This window comes from Ochotona princeps, chromosome 15 (genome assembly GCF_030435755.1).
Source record: "Ochotona princeps isolate mOchPri1 chromosome 15, mOchPri1.hap1, whole genome shotgun sequence".
Lineage (NCBI taxonomy): Eukaryota > Metazoa > Chordata > Mammalia > Lagomorpha > Ochotonidae > Ochotona > Ochotona princeps.
This window is the reverse complement of record NC_080846.1, coordinates 3,970,219-3,991,436: the sequence shown is the minus strand read 5'-3', so window position 1 is coordinate 3,991,436 and position 21,218 is coordinate 3,970,219. Positions and strand designations below refer to the sequence as shown.

Genomic DNA, 21,218 nt, shown 5'->3' with positions numbered 1-21,218 from the left:
TGGTGCGGCAACGTGCTGGGTGCGAATGTCTCCTCTCATTGGCTGAAAGTGGAAGCCACGCCCCAGGTGGGCGGGAAGACGGCTCTTACTGGCTTTTCGATTGGCTGGGAAGCCGCTTGAGGCGGGCTAAATGGGAAAGGTGAACGTTGCTCGTCGTGGACACGCCTTGCGACGGCCTGGTTTCCGAGCGGAGGCCGCCGCTGGATGGCGAGCTGGCGCCATGGTCTCCGAGCTGGGGCCATGGTCTCCGAGCTGGCGTGGGGCCCCTCCCCGAGTCCTGCCGCCCGCTAGCCGCCGCGCTCCGCTCGTGGGCGCGGGGCTCTGAAAAGACCCTTCAGTCGGGTCAAGACGCGGCCACAGGTGATGGCCGAGGTAGATAATGGCTCCGGGGCTGCTGGACGCTGGCTCTCTCCCTCAGGGGATTTGTTTTGTTTTGTTTTGTTTTGTTGAAGCAGCAGAACTTTATTATTTTTATAAACCCACTCTCCTGAAATACGGTCTAGACAACATCGCTTTCTCCTAGCGTTTGGCTTTGGACGTTTCTCCACGGTGTAGGGAGGTGAGTCGCAGCCTCGGCTGCATTTTAGACGGACACTGGCTGCGCCAACCCTGGGTCTCCGGGGAGGAATAGTCCAGAATTTTGGAGCTGAAGGAACCTCGAATGGTGGGTCCATCCCAAGTGGATCTCTCTTTGCTGGGCTTTTCACAGCGGCGTGACAGCTGCATACCCAAGGGAGTTCAAGGGTGGGAGGAACAGCTGAGCATGCCCGCAGTCTCTCCTGCGGGAATCAATTAGTACGCGCACGGTACAAGTGGGGAGACTAGGGGTGCAGTCCAGGTCACTGGCCGCACTAGGTACCCCCTCCCCGATTTCTGCCTAGGGGGGCTGGGCTCCTCCGGAAAGGGCGGTTGATGGGCACCTTGCCAGTGCTGGGAAGGAGGGTTAAGGCCCATGGCTGGCCTTTGCAGGGAACCCTGTGGGGAGGTGTGTGGCCCAGCATCCAGTCACTTCCGTTTTAAGGGATGAGATGTCCTTCTCCCAACCTTTGTCTTTTGAAGTGCATTTGCGGTTTACCCGGCAGCTGTGCCGGATTCCGTGTTTTGGCGCCGTGAGCCAGAATGGAGTTGAAAAACACCTGTATCTCAGCATGTTCGAGCTGTGATGGTGGCTTAACACTCTTGTGTTTGTCGGATCAAACCCATCATACCATCAGTCATGTGTGGCTCGGAGCCGACATTGTGGTGCAGCCTGCCAAGCCGCCATCAGTGACACTAGCACCCCACGTGGACCCCAGTTCACGTCCCAGCTGCTGCACTTCTGGTCCTGTCCTGAGAAAGCAGTAGAAGCTGACACAGGTGCATGGTCCCTGCACTCGTGTGGGAGACCTGGAAGAAACTCCTGGCTGCTAGCTGCCCAAGCCCTGACTGCTGGCTGACTGGAGAGTGAACTAGTGGACAGATCTCTCTCTCTATGACTTTTTCAAATAAATACCATTCTTTAAAAAGTATACCATATGTAATATGTATGGTACAGTTAACATTGGTTGATAATAACTGTGACTGGTGTGTGTTCATATACATATATGTACATATCTGTATGTTTATGTGTGTGTATGAACTGTAAAACAGGCTCAGGTCCTTCAGGAGGTGTCCAAAAGAAGCTGTCACCACAGGTGACAATAGCTCCAGGCACAATGTTAAAAAATAGGGAAAAAAAGCTGGATAAAGAGATAAAGACTGTCTAGTGGAATTGGAACACAGCTCACCTTTCCTAATTGGCAAATTATCAGACTACTATATGTGCTAATGTTGTTTCTTCAATGCAGAGTGGGGTGGCCACTCTCTTGTCCTCTACAGTAGTATAGCTAATGTTTTAACTAAACTTAGTCTACATTTACATAAACAAATATTTCGCATTGTGTTAGAGTTGACTGTAGTGTTCAACATTGTGACATGTCAGCCAGGTGTGCAGCTTGGGAACAATGGACTATACCATGTGGCCTAGCTGTGTCGTAGGTTGTACCATCTGGACTTGTATAGGTACGTGTCTGATGTTTGTACAGTGACAGAATTGACTAATGACACATTGCTCAGAATGTATGTCCAGTCTTTAGTGTACTTTTATTTAAAAATATTTTTTTATTGTAGTCAGTTATACAGAGAGGAGGAGAGACGGAGAGAAAGATTTTCCGTCTGCTGATTCACTGCCCAAGTGGCCACAATGGTCAGAGCTGAGGTGATGCAAAGCCAGGAGCCTCTTCCGGGTCTCCCATGTGGGTGCAGGGTCCCAAGGCTTTGTGCTGTCCTCGACTGCCTTCCTGGCCACAGGCAGAGAGCTGATGGGAGGTGGACGGCACCGCTGCTAGGTGGGGCCTTCAGCCTCGGCAGCCAGTGTTGTTTACAGGAGGGTGAGCCATTAACCGCAGCACTGACAGTTGGCTTTCACTGGTTTTCAGATTAGATAATTTCTGTTGTTCTACTTCTGGACTTTGCTTTGTCCTGTCTTTTTGCTTTGGATCCTATCCATTGAGGTTTTTATTTCAGTTGTTATATTTTTCAGCTCTCAAATTTCTACCTGGTTATTTAAAAATATATTTTATAGGCAAAGTGACAGAGCTGGAATGAGACAGAGATGGAGAGACAGAGATCTACCCTTTACTGGTTTACTCCCTGGATAACCACAATGACCAGGGAACCAGAAGCAAGGAACTTCCTTCAAGTTTTCTAAGTGGAACTGTCAGGACACGAACAAATGCCCATATGGGATCCTGGTGTGTGCAAGATGAGGACTTTAGCCACTAGGCTACAGTGCCTGGCCCAGTGCAAGCATCTTTACTGGCATCTTAGCCAAAAGTCTAAACGCCTACCCCTGTTGCTTTTAACATTTTGATTTAAAAATTTTCACAATTAACATTGAACTGCAATTATTTATAGTTTTGTATGTCTTGTATATGAACCAAATACTTTTTCTAAATAATCAATTATCCTAAATCTTTTGCTCCAATGTCTTTATGTCAATGTCTTTATCATCTAATGAAGATATATAAGCAAATGGGTAGAATTATGTTCCATTAAGTTGTCTATTTTAATTTTTTTTAAAAATTTATTTTTTAAAAAGATTTATTTTTATTGCAAAGTCAGATATAGAAAGAGGAGAGACAGAGAGGAAGATCTTCCATCCATCAGTTCACTCCCCAAGCAGCTGCAATGGCCGGAGCTGTGCTGGTCCAGAATCCAATAGCCATGAGTCTCTTCTGGGTCTCCCACATGGGTGCAGGGTCCCAAGGATTTGGGCCGTCCTTGACTGCTTTCTCAGCCGCAAGCAGGAAGCTGGATGGGAAGTGGAGCTGCCGGGATTAGAACCGGTGCCCATATGGGATCCTGGCGGGTTCAAGGCGAGGACTTTAGCCGCTAGGCCATGGCACCAGGCCCCCCTTCTTTTTTTAAATATTTATTTATTTTAATTGGAAAGGCGGATATACAGAGGAGGAGAGACAGAGAGGAAGATCTTTTGTCCGGTGGTTCACTCTCCAAGCGGCCACAACGGCCGGTGCTGCGCTGATCCGAAGTCAGGAGCCAGGAGCTCTTCCAGGTCTCCCACGCAGGTGCAGGGTCCCCAGGCCCTGGGCCGTCCTCGACTGCTTTCCCAGTGAGCTGGATGGGAAGCGGGGCTGCTAGAATGAGAACCGGTGCCCATATGGGATCCTGGTGCGTGCAAGGTGAGGACCTTAACCACTACGCCATCGCACCGGGCCCCGTGGCTCACTTCTTGCCTTGCCACTCATGGGCAGGTACCATGGCCTAATCCAACCAGGCATGTTTCCCCAACCCTCCCCGCAGGCCCAGCTTTCATGTGCTCTGGTGGGCAGTAGGCAATGCTACCTAGCCTAGGCCAGGTCTTGCATGTATAGTTAACACAAATTTGGCATGAAGCAGGCCCAGAATGCCCGCCAGCTCCTGGCTGCTTTTCTCCCAGCAGTGTACCACTTGCCTAGGTACAGGACAGCCTAGTCGGTTGCCTACAGCTGGGGATGAGATCATTTTTGAGTACTGAATCAACTTTGTGTTCCTCAGGGCAAATGCCATTGGTCATGATCTACTATCATTTTCATATGTTGCTGTTTTCAATGTCAAAAGATTTTTAAAATTTGTTTGAAGGGCAGAGTGATAGGGAATAAATAACTAAGTGTGTGTGTGTGTGTGTGTGTGTAGAAATAGGCAATCAGAGAGAATCTGTTACCTACTGGTTCATTCCTCCATATACCTTCAACAACAGGGGCTGGGCAGGGCTGAAGTCGAGGGGCTGGAACTCCATCCTGGTCTCCCATGTGGCAGGGGCCAGGTGTTTGGGAATTCTTCTGGTGCCTTCCCATGTGCATTAGCAGGGAATTAGACAGGAAATGGAAAAACCAGGACTCAAATCAGCACTCTGATATAAAATGTTGAGGTTACAAATGGTGGCTTAACTTGCTGGGCCAAAATACTTGCCTTGTGGTAAGATTTTGCTAATAATATGTTAATGATATACTTATGCATAATAATATATTTATGAAAGATGCTGAGCTGTAGTTTTATTTTGCTGCTTTTGTCTGCTTCAGAGTATGTTGTCATAAATGAGTTAGGAGGTATTTATATTTAATTGGTATTTTTTATTACTTAAAATTTTGGTAAAATTTACTAGTGAAGCTATGTGGATCTGAAGTTTTCTTTGTGGGAAAGTTAAACAAATCCAGCATCGTCAGTAGACACAGAATTAATGATTAAGATGGCATATTTCTTCTTGTGTAAGCTTTGTTGTTTACGTCTTTTAAGGATTGCGTTGATTTCGTCTTTGTGGTTAGATGTATGGTGGAATGTTCATATTTCTGCTCCCTAACTCTGAGTACCCGTGGGATCTACAACAATGCTGCTTTTATCACTCTTGATGTTGATAATTTGTCTTAATTATTTGTTTCCTGGACCATCTTATGTATGTGTCTACCTCTCGTATCTAGACGGTTACACATATTGTTGATCTCATAAAACCAGCTCTCGGTTTATTGATTTTTCTCTATTTTTTTCAATTTCTTTTTTGTGCTTACTTTTGGTTTTCTTTGTTCTTTTATTTCCAGTTTCCCAAGATAGCAACCACAGTCACTCATCCGAGGCCTTTCTTGTTTTCTAACGTAGATGTTTGTAAGAATTCCCTCTGTGGGGCCTGGCGGCGTGGCCTAGTGGCTAAAGTACTCGCCTTGAACGCCCCGGGATCCCATATGGGCGCCAGTTCTAATCCCGGCTGCTCCACTTCCCATCCAGCTCTCTGCTTGTGGCCTGGGAAGGCAGTCGAGGACGGCCCAAAGCCTTGGGACCCTGCACCCGCGTGGGAGACCCGGAAGAGGTTCCTGGTTCCCGGCTTTGGATCGGCGCAGCACCAGCCATTGCTGCCACTTGGGGAGTGAATCATCGGACGGAAGATCTTCCTCTCTGTCTCTCCTCCTCTCTGTATATCTGACTTTGTAATAAAAATAAATAAATCTTTAAAAAAAAAAAGAATTCCCTCTGTGTACTGCTTAGCTTCATTCCACGAATTTTGACATTTTTGTCATTTTCATTTGGTTTAAAATATGTTCTAACTTTTGATGTTGCTGTTCCATCTTCATATCATTTAAAGGCATGTTGTTTCATTTCCAAGTATTTGGCGCATTTTTAAAGTGTCTTTCTTCATTGACTTCTAAGTTATAATTATATGATTGAGGAAAATACTTGAAATTAATTTTTAAAAATTTATTTACCCTGGGCTCGGCAGCATGGCCTAGTGGCTAAGGTCCTCGCCTTGATCCCATATGGCTGCTGGTTCTAATCCTGGCAGCTCCACTGCCTCTCTGTCTCTCCTCCTCTCAGTATATCTGATTTTGTAATAAAAATAAAATAAATCTTTAAAAAAAAATTTATTTACCCTATCTTGGTCAGTGTCTTTTGTGCATGTGCAGCTAAGACATCCTTCAGTTTTAATCATCTGTGGGTATGTAATTTAGTTAGTTTTACAGTGATTTAGAAGAAGATAGAAGCTGTTGTTTTAAAAAAGATTTGTTTATTTGAGGCCAGTATTGTGGTGCTGTGTGTTAAGCTGCCATCTGTATTGCTGGCATCTCAAATGAGTGTTGGTTTAAGTCTCAGCTTTTCCACTTCAAATCCGGTTCTCTGCTAATGCACCTGGGAAGAAAATGGAAGATAACCTGGGCCTCAACCATCCCTGTGGGAGACCCAGATGAGGTCCCTGGTTCATGGCCTTGGCCTGATTCAGCTCTAGTTGTTATGGCTATTTGGGGAGTAAATCAGAGAACAGAAGATCTCTGTTACTCTACCATTCAAATAAGTAAATAAATTTCTTCTAAAGCGATTTATTTTATTTGAAAGAGTTATAGAGACAGAAATATTCCATCTGGTGGTTTATTTTTTAAATGGTATCGATAGCCAGGGCTTAGCTAGGCTGAAGTTGGGACCCAGGATCTTCATCTGGGTGTCCTATGTGGGTGCAGGAGGAGCCCAAGCCCTCGGGCCGTCTTTCACTGCTTTCCCAGGTGCATTAGCAGCGAGCAGGACTGGAAGTGGAACAGGTGAAACTTAAACCCCTGCTCATATGGGGTGCTGGCATAGCCCACTGTGCCACAACGCCTTCCCCAGAGTTACTGTCTTTGCATTATGTCTTTTTGGTGTCCTTGAGCTCCTCAGAGGCGGGTTTTATGTGTTCTCTGTGCCTGTCTGTCCCCTGAGCATTGTATCTGTCCTAAAATGGAAGCTCTGAAGACACCATGTCAGCTCAGAAAATATGCTAACCGGGTTCCAGCACGTGAGTGAGTCTTTCATGTCTCTGTGTCTTTGTGTCTCTTCAGGAGTTCACAGAGTGGGCACATGGCAGCTGCCCAGTCATCACTGGGGGCTTCGAATTAAACCTAGGAGATGCCTGTACCCTCCTCCTCTGGCTGGGAGAGATGAAGCAACTGACAGGCTGCTCTGCATGGGGGGCTGTCCTGTCATAAAGGCCACTAGGACATGATGTCACACACAGACAGCACTGAGCCTGCACAGCCGGGAGCCTGTGCACTGGCCTCTCAGACTCAGCTGCACTCCGTGCTCCCCAGGCCTGTTCCTGGCGCCTGGACACTGACAGGTTCAAAGGGCAGGCTGAAAAGCAGCAGCGTCCTAGGGGTCGGCATCTGGTGAGTGATCCCTAAAGCTGCCCTCAGCAAGCACCCGGGAGGTGGCTTCCTACCTTGCCTGTTGTTAGTCTCTTCCTAGTTAGCATGCCCCTCCGCTCTTGTCCTCTCCCTTAGGATCCATCTCTGTCCTTCCTCTAACTCTCTCTGAGAAAATCCCGTCAACTTCACTCATACCACATGAGAAATGACAAAGCCTGCTGTGGAATACATTGTTAGCAGTGTTCTCAGGGGACTGGCTTTACACGCCTGGCCAGGGCTTTACACAGCAATGACAAGCCAGAGTTCCACAAACGTTCACTAATGTCCCTAAGCTGTTGTGTCCTAGGCATGTGGCCAGTTATTGGGCATTTGACCATGGACAGGCCTAAAGTGGGCTCTCAGAGAGCCCTGTGGTCAGGAAACCATCCGGAGCCCTAGCAGCACCCTACCCGGAGTCAGGTGATGAGGGAAGTCTTCTGGCAGGTGATGGAGAGGTACGCTCCAGGCAGGGAACAGGCCGCAAGTCAGACCACCTGACAGGGGAAGTCTGAGTGAGACACACAAGGGAGGCTCTCTCTAGAAGAACCCAGAAGGACCTGGAGTAACACTGACACTAGGTCAGGCAGAGAGGAGAGTGGGAAATGCCAGGAAAACCAGAGAGGTGGGCCAGGCAGCCAGGAGACAAAGTGACTCAAAAGGGTGTGGTGCTGTAGTGCCCTGCAGAGAGACTCCAGGAGCTCACCTCCCACCCCCCGGATGCAGTGGCTAGGAGCATACCGGTGACCATGGGGAGAGGAGTGTCAGAGGTCTACGAGGCCAGAAGCAGACGGCAGTGGACCGTGCAGACCGTGCCTCAAGGGAACTGGTGTGGAGGGCGGCATAGCTAGGGCGGCAGCTGGGAAAGGGGTGCAAGTGCAAGGGAGAGAACGTAGTTTTGAGGAGGGAGAGAGCGCAGGAGCTGCCGTCTGCTGGTTCGCTTCCCCAGTGCCTGCACAGCTGAGACTGGCACAACCCGAAGGGAAGCTGGAACCCACTCCAGATCGGCCACATGGGCGAGAGGAACCGAATCACAGGAGCCATTCCTGCTGATTCCCTGGGTTTGAGTTATCAGCAAGCTGGAGTCAGGAGCCAGAGCTGGGGGTTGAGACTTGGATATGGAGTGTGGGCATCCCAGAGAACATCTTCATTTTCTTTTTCTGTTTTGTCTTTTAATGACTTATGTATTTGGAAGGCAGAGTTACACAAAAAGAGAGAGAGAAATCTACCTAGGGGTTCACTGCCCAAATGGCTGCCATGGCCAGGGCTAGGCTAGGCCAAAGGGAGGCCTGGAGCTTCATGGGGGGTCTCCCACATGGATGCAGGGGTCCAAGCACTTGGGTCATCTTCTGCTGCTTTTACCAGGCACAGTATCAGGGGCTTAGATTTGAAGTGGAGCAGCCTGGGCTCAAACGGGCGCCTGTATGGGATGCCAGTGTTGCAGATGGCAGCTTAACACGTTACGCCATAACACAGGCTACGTCCCAATGAACATCTTAACCAATAGACTAAATGGCCAAGGCCTTTCTTCCTGAATGGAAGACATGAGTGATATGTCTAAAAGCTGAAGTGATAGAGCTGGATAAAAGGGAGAAGCAAAATACCCAGATGTCAGAATGGCTCCTAGAGTGCCCAGTTAGGTATGAGTCAGGACAGAGTGGGGCACAGCCTCCTGGGGAGGAGGAGGTGTCCTTGGAGAAGAGGATGAGTCGGTGGTCTGGTGACAGATGTTGGAGAAAACTCTGCTTTGGCAGTACCTGTGCTCTCCGCTGAGTGTGAGGGGGCAGAGGAGGAGTGAGATCGGAGGAGGGAATGTGAAGTGATCCCCGCGGAGAAAGGAGGCTGGCTCGGGAGGCAGAGTCTCAGCAGGCCACACACACGGTCTCCATGGTGGACAGCTGGACTTCACAGTTGCATCAGGCTGGGAGCAATTCTGCTTCTGGTGGGAGGATTTCAGACAGAGCTATCTTGAGGAGGATAGGAAATCACCCCCATGACTTTCCAAATTATTATAATAACTAAAGGTTTATTTAATTAAAAGATAGAAAGATACCTTGCATCTATTGGCTCACTCTCCAGATGGCCAGACCAAGACTAGAAGCTTCTTCTGGGTCTCCCACATGGGTGCAGGGACCCAAGAACTTGGACTATCCTCCGCTACTTCCCAGGCACACTTGCCAGGATCTGGATCTGAAGTGGAACATCTGGGACACAAATTGGGCACTCATAGCGGATGCTGGCCTCACAGGTAGCAGTTTAATTCATTACACTGCAATGCTGGCACCCCCAAATTATTTTTGAAGTGCTGCACAAACCAGAAGGCACTTTAAAAAATCTTGGTAGCTTTTAATTTCCTATTATAATTATCCACTTCCATCTAAGGACGTTCTATATCAAATGTTCAATAGAGCTTTGCCTTTCCTCTAATCCAATCCCGGTTTTCTTTTCCCACTTATTTATTTGTCATCTATTTCTCCCACTCTGAGCACTAAAACTAACTTTAGTTTGGGGACTCTGAGATATTGAAAGAAACTCTGCTTGCTTGCCGGCTCCATGCTGAGTTGGATCTCCAGCTGTGACCTGCAGGCTGTCCTCTGGCTGAGCCCTGTGGGCAGAGGTTCTGCCATTGCCTTGGGAGCTGTGGTCACTGCTGGCTCTGCAAGAGTGCTGGAACCCCAGGCACACAAGATACATTGACTGCTGCCTGTCTTCTCTTCCTAGACTGAAAATGTTTGGTCCGCGCTGCCAGAGAGACAGGTAAATTTTATGGCAGTCTGTTTCTAAAGAAGAGGCCCTCCCCATGGACCTCAGGGAAAGGGAGAAGAGCGGTTCTCTGTTTCTATTCCTTGGGACTCAGGGTCAGGGTGAAAGAGTGAGTGCTAGAGAAATATGAACTCAAGGTGGAGGGACTGGTTTGGCAGGTGACACTTGGTGTTTGTGTAGGGGGAAGTGTGGGTGGAAAGCCAAGATGTTCTAGAGGAGGGATCTCAGGGGAGGGTTTCCAAGCTGGGGTCAGCAGCTGGAGATGGATATAGAATCCAGGCATTCTAGCATGGGATACAGGCATCTTACCTGCTATGCTAAACATCTGCCCCTGCAAGTACAGCTGTAGGAAGAAAATGCATGAAGTCATAGCTCTCAGCAGAAAACTCAGGCTGAGCCCCTTAGCAGCTGTTAGAATTATTTCCTGATGTTGACTGGACATGGCGTGGAGTAGGTTCTGGAATGGAGAGTACTGTCAGTGGCCAACATGAGGGCTGCTAGAGAGGACCAATAGTGAGGGCCAACAGTGAGGGCTACAGTGAGGGTCACAGTGAGGGCCAACAGTGAGGGCTGCAGTGAGGGTCACAGTGAGGGCTGCAGTGAGGGCCACAGGGAGGGCTGCAGTGAGGGCCACAGGGAGGGCTGCAGTGAGGGCCACAGTGAGGGCTGCAGTGAGGGTCACAGGGAGGGCTGCAATGAGGGTCACAGTGAGGGTCACAGTGAGCTGCAGTGAGGGCTGCAGTGAGAGTCACAGGGAGGGTCACAGTGAGGGCTGCAGTGAGGGTCACAGGGAGGGTCATAGTGAGGGCTGCAGTGAGGGTCACAGTGAGAGCTGCAGTGAGGGTCACAGGGAGGGTCATAGTGAGGGCCACAGTGAGGGCCGCAGTGAGGGTCACAGGGAGGGCCACAGTGAGGGCTGCAGTGAGGGTCACAGTGAGAGCTGCAGTGAGGGCCACAGTGAGGGCTGCAGTGAGGGTCACAGGGAGGGCTGCAGTGAGGGTCACAGTGAGGGTCACAGTGAGCTGCAGTGAGGGCTGCAGTGAGAGTCACAGGGAGGGTCACAGTGAGGGCTGCAGTGAGGGTCACAAGGAGGGTCATAGTGAGGGCTGCAGTGAGGAAGCTTCAGTGAGGGAGCTGCAGTGAGGGCTGCAGTGAGGGTCACAGTGAGGTCACAGTGAGGTCACAGTGAGGTCACAGTGAGGGCCAACAGTGAGGACTGCAGAGATACCAGCCTTACACTCAGCTGTGCTTTCCTTCCAGATTCTACCAGTCCCTGTATGTGGTTCACCTCTTCATTCTTGTAGGTAAGGGCCTGTCCCTGGGGTGGTTTTGGGATGATGGCAGCACTCAGGAGATGGATTCCCAACCCAGGGCATCCCCATCTCCTGCTCACAGTCCCCTCCCAAGGGTGCTGTGAGTGACTTGTCACTTTGCTCAGGGCTATGGTTCCCTTTTGCTACCCCTTTGTTTCCTCTGTACTTCGAGACACCAGGACCCGAACCCATGTGTAACTCTAAAAGCATGCTTCCCCACCCTCAAATGCAAGCAGCCCGAAACCCCATACAACTTATCATGTCCTACACTGGTAATATTAAAATTTGTCCTTTTATACCTTTTGAAAAACTATGTAAACCATCACACATTTTAACTCAATCCCTAATATCTTTAATCACAAAGGATATGACTTCTGGTATATTATAAATATCAGAAATTTTAAAAAATCTAGTACTTAATATACTCAAATATTTTAACTAGTATTTCTCACCAACCTGCAGGAATGTTGTACTACTATTTCCAGGAGTCTGTGGGAAAAATAGCCCCTGATTACGAAGTTTCTGGGGAACCATCTCAGGTAGGCACCTTGGGGACCCAGATACGCGTCACTTAAATCTAAATGCGGGTCACGCTCCTTGACCCCAAATGGTAAACCACCTACATTTATCGAGATTGGTGTGAATGTGAGGACTTTGGAGAAGTTTCTTCAAAACAGAGCCATCTCTCCACGGGCTGGCTAGGTGGTCACTCAGACTTCCCCATGGCATGGCCTAGGCAAGCCTACAGAAACAGCCATCTCCAGCAAGACCTGCGAGTGACCCTGGCATGTGGCTCAGCAGTGTGACTGGAGCAGTGTTGGCTGAGACACGCTGCCTCCCTGAAAGCCCGGATCCTGTGGCTTGGCGAGAACACAAGGGGATGCTGGGTGTCTGTCTGTTGATGGGTCGAGTACAGCCAATCTCTTGTGCAGCTTAGAGCTGTAGCAGCTCAGCAGTGGCTGCTCTAAAGACGAGGAAAGGGAGGCTCTCGGAGGGATAGTGACCAGATCTGGGCCATCCAGGGTGGCAGGAAAGAACCACATGCTGGTTTCCGGAGGCCTCTGGCACCTTGCCCAGTGCTATGAAGATGATGTTCTCATGGGAATGAGGCTGTTTATGACCCTACAGCTCTGGGACTTGTGGGCTGTATCTTTTGGGAGTGATTATTAAGAAACTGGGGGAGCCCCCAAGAACGCCCATGTTGACTACTAAAGGTATCTGTGCTCCTTTTCTTTTTTGAAGATTCAATTTCCTTTTATTTATTTAAAATAAAAGATTTATTTATTTGAAACCAGAGTTACAGAGAGAGGGAGAGACAAAGGAAGAGATTTTCCATATATTGGTTCATTCCCCAGATGGCCAAAGCACCTGGGATGGGGCCAGGGCAAAGCCAGGCACCAGGAGCTTCTTCCAGCTCTCCTGCTTGGGTGCAGAGGCCCAAGAACTTTTCCTAGGCTGTTAGTAGGGAGCATCTAGGACTGGAACCAGAACCTATATGGGATGCCCATGTTGCAGTTAGTGGCTTTACCCATTATTCTACAATGCCAGGCTCTTCAGTTTTCATGTTTTAAAGTTTTAGGGGTTTGTAGGGGCTGGTATTTATGGCACAGCGAGGTAAGCTGCTGCTTGCAATGCAGGAATTCCAGCTGGGTGCTGGTTCCAGTCTGGCTGCTCCACTAATTTTCCAGGTCTCCACTAATACACCTGGAAATGCCTAGAAAGACGGCTTACCACCCATGTGGGGGCCTGGATGGAGTTCCAGGCTCCTGGCTCTGGCTTGGTTCACCTTTAGATGTACAGTCTTCCCCTCTCCCTGTCAAGTTTGCAAAAAGTTTGTCTCCTCATGTCTGTGTCGTTACAGGGTTAGAACCCTTCTAGTTCCCATCAGATGGGTAATGTGCCGATGTCATAACAAGGTTTGGAGGCACACATATCCCACATGTGTCACACAACTGTGTGTCAACCAATCACGTTCATGAACCACAAAAGCATCTGTTGCAGCCTTCTGAAGAGTGAACCAGCAGAGACAATTTCTCAGTTTGTCTCTCTTTAACTCTGCCTTTCAAATAAATAAAATTTTCTTTTTAAAAGATATGTCATAAAGCAGTTTGAAGAATCAAAGCTTTTGAAAACATTTTTATTATTTAAAAAATGTATTTGGAAGGCAAACAGCTCCCATCTGTTGATTCAATCTCCAGATGCTTGCAACAGCTGGAGTGGGCACTGGGTGCTCAGTCTAGGTCTCCCACAAGGATGTCAGGGGCCCAGATCCCTGAGTCATCACTGTTGCCTCCCAGGGTAGGTTAGCAGAAAGCTGGAAACGGGGTGGATCTGGGACTTGAACCCTGGTACTCAGATACAAAATGCAGGCATCCCATCCCATGTGGTCTATTAAGTGCTGTGGCAGGCCTTCATCCCTGAAGAGCTGGGTTTTTGGGGTTGACATGATAGCCCAATTGACTAGTCCTTTGTCTGCAAGCGACAAAATCTCATATAGGTGCCAGTCTGTGTCCCATCTGCTCCACTTCCCATCCAGCTCCCTGCTTGTGGCCTGGGAAAGCAGTGGAGGACAGCCTGAAATCTTGGGACCCTGCACCCACATGAGAGATTTGGAAAAAGTTCCTGGCTTCTAGATCAGCCCTGCTCTGGCCCCTGTAGCCACTTGTGGAGTGAACCAGTTAACAGAAGATTTTTTTCTGTCTCTCTTCTCTGTAAATCTACTTTTCCTGAAAAAGCTCCTGGCTCCTGGTTTCCAATTGGATCAGCTCTGTCAGTTGTGGCCGTTTGGAGAGTGAAGTGGGTGGAAGATCTTTATCCTTCCTTCTTTCTGTAGATTTGCCTTTCCAATACAAACAAGTAAAGCTTTTTAAATTGGAATTTTATAAACCTTGAAAAACCAAACGTCCTTTCCCTGCCTCTCCCCATGATTCCCACAACTCGGGGAGGAACCTGGGCAGCTCCCATCCTTCCCTTCTGCCGTTTGAGTTTACCTCTGTATGGAGGAGAGGACACATTTCCTATCCTGCTCTGTCTTGGTTTTCCAAAGGGAAGCATGTGTAAGGAGTTCCTACAATGGAAGGTGAGGACTTGACTCTCTTAATAATGACATACTTTTGTCCACTTTCAATATATGTTTCACCTCTCTTACCCTTGTACATTGTGGCATTGTAAATTTAAAGATCTGAGTAATAACATCTTCAGTTATTGAAATTTCAAAACAATTTTTGCTTTTTGCTGATTTTTATCATTTAAAAAAAATCCCTTCTTTGCCCCACTCTCCCACAAACTATAAGGTTCTTTTTTAAAAAATTATTTATTTAAAAGTTCATTTATATTCAGTTAAGCACGAGAGTTACAGAGAAATAGATCTCCCCTCTAGTGGCAGAAACACCCAGGGCTGGACCAGCCCAAGTTGGGAGCTCTCCCCTCTCTGTGTAGGTACCGTGGACTCACGCAGTTGTGCTGTCCTTTGTGGCCTTTCCAGAAACAAAGCAGGGAGATGGACTGGAAGTGGAGCAGCTTGGTAATCAAACCGCTGCACATATTGGATGCTGGCATTGTCCCGGCCCCCTTTTTATTTAATTTTTGAAAACCAAGGTGTTTATATGGAGCAAAATTGTATTGTTTTGTGGTTTTGAAAAATGTATACATCTATATAACCACCATCACAATACTAATACCAAAAAAATTCCCCTCTACTCACTGTAATTAACCCTTCTGCCTGCTGTCAGTCCCTGGCAACCAGAGACTGGTTTTTGTAGCTTTTTCGTTTTTCAGATTGTCTTATCACTGGAAACCTACAGTGGGTAGCAAGTCTGATTTCTTAGCATGCTGCATTTGACATCCATCAGTGGTGTGTCTGTGTGGTGACTGCCTGATAATCTGGTGTGGATCCTGCAGCTTGCTTATCCATTCACAGCTAAGAGACCTTTGGTTTTAAATACTGAATCTGGAAATATTTGTGTCTGAATTTTGTACAAACATGTCTTCCTTTCACTTGGGTAAAATAGCTAGCTGTGGGTCTGTTGGGTCATATGTTGTTTTTAAATCTAATTTGGTAAGAAACTCAAACTTTCCCAGAGAGACCATAGTGTTTCGATGTCTTGCCAACAATGGAGGAGAGATTCCTGTTGTTTTACAGTGTCTCCAGCATGTTTGTCATTTTAAAAAGCTGGTCTGGTAGGGGGTACATCAATTTTTATTAGATCAATGTCAGTTGAATCATGAACTGTGGTTATTCTTCTCTGTAAATTATTTTGTTTATTCTCTTCCATTTAATTTTTAAAATTTTCTTTGTATTTATTAATTAATCCAAGTTTACTGCCAAAAATTGGAATCTTCTTCCAGTACAACTAGATGAGTCAGGTGATTGGTTGGTTTCATGTCATTTCCTTCCTTCCTTTTCTAAAGATTTATTTATTTACTTGCAAGGCACAGAGAGAGAAAGATCAAACTTCCATCCACTGATTTACTTCCCCAAATGTCCATTACAATCAGGGCTGCGGAGGCAGAAGCCAGGAGACATAAACTCCATCCAGGCCTCTCACATGGACTCAGGGGTCCAAGCATTTGGAGCATCTGCCACTGCTCTGTCACATGTATTATCAGTGAACTAGATGAGAAATGGAGCCATTAGAACTTGAACCTATGCCCATACAGGATGCCAGCATTGCAGTCATCAACTTAACCCACTGTGCCACAATGCCAGTCCCAAGCATCACTTTCAGGGGGACATATCTCAGGAGTCCTACCCTCTAACTCTCTGCTTCTGTCTGGTCAGGGTGCCCTGAGGCCTACTGTCCAGCTGTTCTCCTGGGACCTCTAGTTATTCTGGGGGAGCACTTCCCTTTCCTGCTGTGTTGTGTCCCATTTTACCCACTTTCTAGATTACTCAACACCTTCCAGCTGTTTCCTGAGGAGTGGTCTTTACATATTACACATATGCAAAGGTCTTAACCTGTACTTGGCAGAGCCTTTACCCAGGTGTGGAAAGCTGGCTTGTAAATATTCTCCCTCAGCGTTTGAAGATTCTCAATGTCTTCTTGCTTTGAAGGTTTATGTTGGGAAAGCCTGATGAAAGCTGAGACTTTTTAAAAAAAGTTTATGATCCTGAAAGTTTTCAGGGTCTTCTCTGTAGCCTCAATGTTCTTGAAATGTATTGATACTAAAACAAACGATAGGTCCTCCTTCATCTATTATCCCGGAGACTTGGGAATTCCTTCCTTGTTGGAAACTTGCATCCTCTCAGGGGTTTTCTGTCAAGCCCTGAGACCACTGAGGGGTGAGGTGACAGTGCTCTTCTGCAGTAGAAACACTGGGGAGAACCTGGTGGTGAAGGATGTCCGTTTATTTGAGAGAAGTCACAAGCTTATGTAGGAGAAGGGGGCAGGCAGAAGGGCAGTCCCAACAGCACTTCCACCCAACGACAGCATTGTGACCGGCTAACAGATTTGTCTGTCTCTCTGGACCCTCCGATGGAGTTAAACGTTAGGAAACGCAGGCAGCTTTGTCTCAGGGCAAACCCCTTGCTGAAAAGCAAGATGAATGTAACATTTGACTTCCTAGAGTTGTTTACAAAGGAAATCCTAGTTTGCCTTGGTAAAGGGACACAACGGAGAGGCTGGGCGCAGCCTGTGCTTCTGTTTCATGCCCAGTGAACAGGCCATGTTGGGGCCTCAGGCAGCCAGGGACACAGTGTGCCATGCCTATGTCCTTCCACATGGGCTGGGCAGGTGGAGATCCAGAGGCCATCTCCCACAGTGTCCCTCATCTCTGTGACATTGTCTTGCCTCTGACTGGGAGAGTGTGCCGTCAGCTGAGACGTCTGCATTCTATGGGCACTCATTTCATGTCAGGGTTCTTATGTTTGGGTGCCAGCCTCTAGTCCCAGTTTCAGCTTCTCACTACTGCGTTTCCTGGGAGGCAACATGTGGCAGCTCCAGCGGTGTGCCCTTTACTCACATGAGAGGCCCTCATTGATTTCTTGGCTTTTGCTTTTGGCTCAGCCCCATCCCAGCTGCTGTGAATGTGTGGTGAGTGAATCCACAGAAGGGAATCCTCTCCTTCAATGAAAAAATTCATCAATAACTTTTTTCTTTGCTGTATTTCTTCACCACTCTTGTTTGTCATCTGTGTTCTGCCTTTCAGAAGCAGCTATTGATACAGGCCTGAGAATATTACTTTCTATTCTGAGTTCTTGCTCCCACAGAGATAGGAATTTAAAGTGGAGGTGTTCATATTTGTATTTACAGTGAGATAATAGACATACATTCACACATGAGTATGGGTCATCCTACACAGAGAAATGCTTATCATAAGTGGGCCAAGGCATTTCCTATGAATGAGAGAAAACAAATGGTGTTTCTGAGTGTGACGCATGACAAAAGAGACCTTGCCCCATTCTCAGCCTCTTTTATGAGTTGGAGGTTGTGCCTTAATTGGATATGCAAATGGGATGGAGTCTTAGCATGTTCCTTGGTCCCAGATAAGTGTATCGGGCCAGGCATTGGCTTCAAATCTCACTCAGCTTGTCTTCTCTCCTTGTCATGCAGCCCATAGGAGAGACCCTAAGGCCAGTGTGGGCGCTAATGGATAAGTGCTACCCTGTGACCACTCAGGTGAGTAAGGGCTGGGAGAAGGGTGGCCATCCTGGGCCTCCTTGGAAGACACAACAAAGGAAATCGCACCTGGAGAAGGATAGGCAAGTTATACAAAAAGGCCCAGTCCCTTGTGGTTATGTTAACTCTCTTGTCCCCCTTTGCAGAAACCCAAAGCCAAGAGAGGGAAGAAGCAAGCCTCCAAGGTAAGTGAGGCCTCCCTCGGAAGGATCCAGGGTTGTCAGGACTTGGAGTCCATGGCAGGGAGTCCTGGGTGTAATGTCAAGCTCCTGCCAAGAAATACACAAACTTAGCACAGCTCTTCCCAGAAGGGAAAACAAGGTCCTTGATGCCCAGGAGTGAGAGCGGAGATGGGGTGGAGTCTTGAGTGACTTTCTACTCAACAGTCTTCCCTCCACACTCTCCCTCCAGGCCGGGACCACCAGGGCACCAGGACTGAGTGGTGCTGTCCCAAAGGAGGAAAGTGACATCCTGTCTCAGGAGGAAAGGCAGGTAAGGTACCAAGGGGGAAAGCAACCGATTTCACTCAAACTGAGGAGGAGGAAGAGGAAGAGGCAGGGATTGCAGGCTGGAGGTAAAGAGCCTGGGGCTACTGCAGGACCAAGGAAGCAGGAGGGATGGGTTCTGGCTCAGCCCCGTGACCAACAGGCCAAGCAGCTGTCCCGAGGAGCCCTGTGTGGTCCTGAGAGGAGCAGGCGGGGTATGAGCATGGAACCCTGTGTTCATTAGGCCAAGCAGCTGTCCCAAGGAGCCCTGTGTACAAGCAGGAAGCACACTGAATCCAGGCCTCAGTTTCCCTGTCTGTATGACATAGAGCCCACCTCACTGCTCTGTCCTTGTTTACCTTCCCAGGAAAACAACAACATCCAAAAGGAGGCTGTGTATCCATCTGGTAAGACTAGGAGCCCAACCCTGCCTTCCTGCCTTAGGCGTTGTGGCTAGTGGGCACCTCTCTCACCCTAACCCAGAGGAGGGGAGAGGAGGGAGGAAGCTCACGGAATCCTAAGCCTTGCACTTTCTGATAGTTTCAGAAGGGGACTCACAGGGCAAACCTACCTGATTTCAGAGCCACCTGAGGTGGATAGCCATGAAGAAAGGACTAGGACCAGCGTCCCCGCTTCCTGAGGAAACTGGGCTGACTCTCAGCCTCTGTCACCCCATGAATAACAGACGATCCAATAAACCCACAAGTTGTTGCTTCTGCAGATCCAACTGCCTCCTCTTGGGGACCCCTTGGCTTCTCAGAGAACCATCTGACCTTGCCCCATGCATACTCCCTCTCCTGTAATCCCTAAGAATACCATGCCTTGCCCCGAGACACTCCAAAGTGGCCCAAGGGGATCTGGCCAGCCTGCCAGCTCAGTTTCAGGGGACAGACAAGGGTTCCTGGGGTATGGAGAGCTGGGGAGCCCCCAGTCCTGTGATCCCTTAGGAAAATGGGCAGACTACCCTGGCATGAGTGGGGGTCAGGCTGGAACCTGGGCCCCCAATCTCAGGGCATAGGCACAACCTGGCCCCTCCTGGACTCCATCACGGGACCCTCAGCCCAAGTTCAGATTCAGAACTGTTCAGATTCTCTCTGTGTCCCAGCTCCCAAGGCACCCTCACTGCCACCCATCCCTGCAGGGGTTGGCTCCTAGGGCACATGTGACACATTCTGTCTTGCCCTCCCCACTGCTCAGGGTCTCCGTGTGGACAGGACAAGCCCTGCCTCTGTTTGGCACCCTTCCTAGTCAGGTTTGGGTGTGTTGTGTGTGGCAGCAGGACTCGGGATGCTTAGGGCAGTGCACTCTGGGTGCCCACATGGGTGTAGTACACACAGCAGTGAAGCTGGGTGCCCACCTTGTGGCCATTTGGGGCTGGGAGGTGGAGCATGGTGCACATTGCCTCTAGAACTGCCAGCATCAGCTTGGCTGTTGGCAAGATCCTCAGGCAATAGCAGTGGCAGTGCCAGGGGCATAAGACTGCAAGGTGCACTCCTGCAGAGGCAGGCATTGCCCACAGCGGTGGCTGTGCTAGGACTGTGGACCCCTGGGGGCTGAGTCTCCAGATTCCACATGGCATTGTGGTGTCTTCAGGGGGCACCAAGGCATAGGCCATTATGGATGCATTTCTTTTTTTTATTATTCATTAATTACATTGTGTTATGTGATACAGTTTCATAGATACTGGGATTCTCCCCTCCCCTCCCCAAACCCTCCTCCCATGGTGGATTCCTCCACCCCGTTGCATAACCACAGTTCAAGTTCAGTTGAGATTCCCTCAATGCAAGCATATACCAAACCTAGAGTCCAGCATCTTATTGTCCAGTCAAGTTCAACGGCTTCTTAGGTAGACCCTCTCTGGTTTGAAGACAGAGCCAGCAGAGTATCATCCCGATCAATTAAAAGCTCCAATATACCATCAGCAAAAATTTACATCATTATAGAATTAATTGACATAGTAATGAGTAACCAATATGTTAAAACTAAATGCGAGTTCTTAGCCACATTCTGTTACTACCTCATTGACATTTCAATTTTACTTTATACACAACATATAACATACATAACATAACATGTTATACATAACATCATATCATCTTAAATTAAGGCAAACATGTGTTATCTAGCCTTTTGGGATTGGCTCCTTTCCCTTAGCATTATGGTTTCCAGTTTGGCCCATTTGGCCACAAAGAACTATATTTTGTTTTTTTTAATAGCTGAGTAGTATTCCATGGAGTAGATGAACCATAGCTTTCTTTTTTTTTTTCTACTTCATTTCTATATATTTTTTGGTATTCTATATGAATTGCCACATAGCAGAGAAAACAGGACTTTTATCTTTTGGGATTGGCTTATTTTCCTACGCATATGGGTTTTTTTTATATAAATTTTTTTATTATTTTAATTCATTAATTACATTGTATTATGTAACACAGTTTCATAGGTACTTGGATTCTCCCCTCCCCTCCCCAAACCCTCCCACCATGGTGGATTCCTCCACCTTGTTGCATAACCACAGTTCAAGTTCAGTTGAGATTCCCCCATTGCAAGCATATTCCAAACCTAGAGTCCAGCATCTTGTTGTGCAGTCAAGTTCAACGGCTTCTTAGGTAGACCCTCTCTGGTCTGAAGACAGAGCCAGCAGAGTATCATCCCAATCAAATAAAAGCTCCAACATACCATCAGCAAAAATTTACATCATTATAGAATTAATTGACATAGTAATGAGTAACCAATATGGTAAAAGTAAATGCGAGTTCTTAACCACCTTCTGTGACCATCTCATTGACATTTCAATTTTAGTTTATACACAACATATAACAAACC

At 47.9% G+C, this 21,218-nt stretch overlaps 1 protein-coding gene and 1 pseudogene across 2 annotated transcripts; one reads left to right on the top strand and one right to left on the bottom strand.

Annotated features, from left to right (window-relative positions):
• Positions 1-9,925: 9,925 nt before the first annotated feature.
• Positions 9,926-19,054, top strand: LOC118757599 (uncharacterized). 2 transcript variants are annotated; one of them, XM_036492442.2, is made up of 8 exons: positions 9,926-9,971; positions 11,238-11,281; positions 11,753-11,829; positions 17,842-17,907; positions 18,054-18,092; positions 18,319-18,399; positions 18,760-18,799; positions 18,974-19,054. In XM_036492442.2, the coding sequence occupies exons 1-8, from the start codon at positions 9,943-9,945 to the stop codon at positions 19,030-19,032; spliced, it is 435 nt and encodes a 144-aa protein (XP_036348335.2). In that variant the 5' UTR covers positions 9,926-9,942; the 3' UTR covers positions 19,033-19,054. The 2 variants fall into 2 exon arrangements, with proteins under 2 accessions (XP_036348335.2, XP_036348336.2); XM_036492443.2 differs by lacking the exon at positions 9,926-9,971 and having other exon boundaries at positions 11,186-11,277.
• Positions 13,173-13,282, bottom strand: LOC118757634 (small nucleolar RNA U13; annotated as a pseudogene).
• Positions 19,055-21,218: the final 2,164 nt, after the last annotated feature.

What these genes read in the sequence shown, in the direction of transcription:
- LOC118757599 (XM_036492442.2), top strand. Translation starts at nt 9,943, where the DNA reads ATGTTTGGTCCGCGCTGCCAGAGAGACAG. An exon ending in CCGCGCTGCCAGAGAGACAG is followed by an intron (nt 9,972 to 11,237) that starts GTAAATTTTATG and finishes CTTTCCTTCCAG; the next exon opens with ATTCTACCAGTCCCTGTATG. An exon ending in GGAGGCTGTGTATCCATCTG is followed by an intron (nt 18,800 to 18,973) that starts GTAAGACTAGGA and finishes ACCTGATTTCAG; the next exon opens with AGCCACCTGAGGTGGATAGC.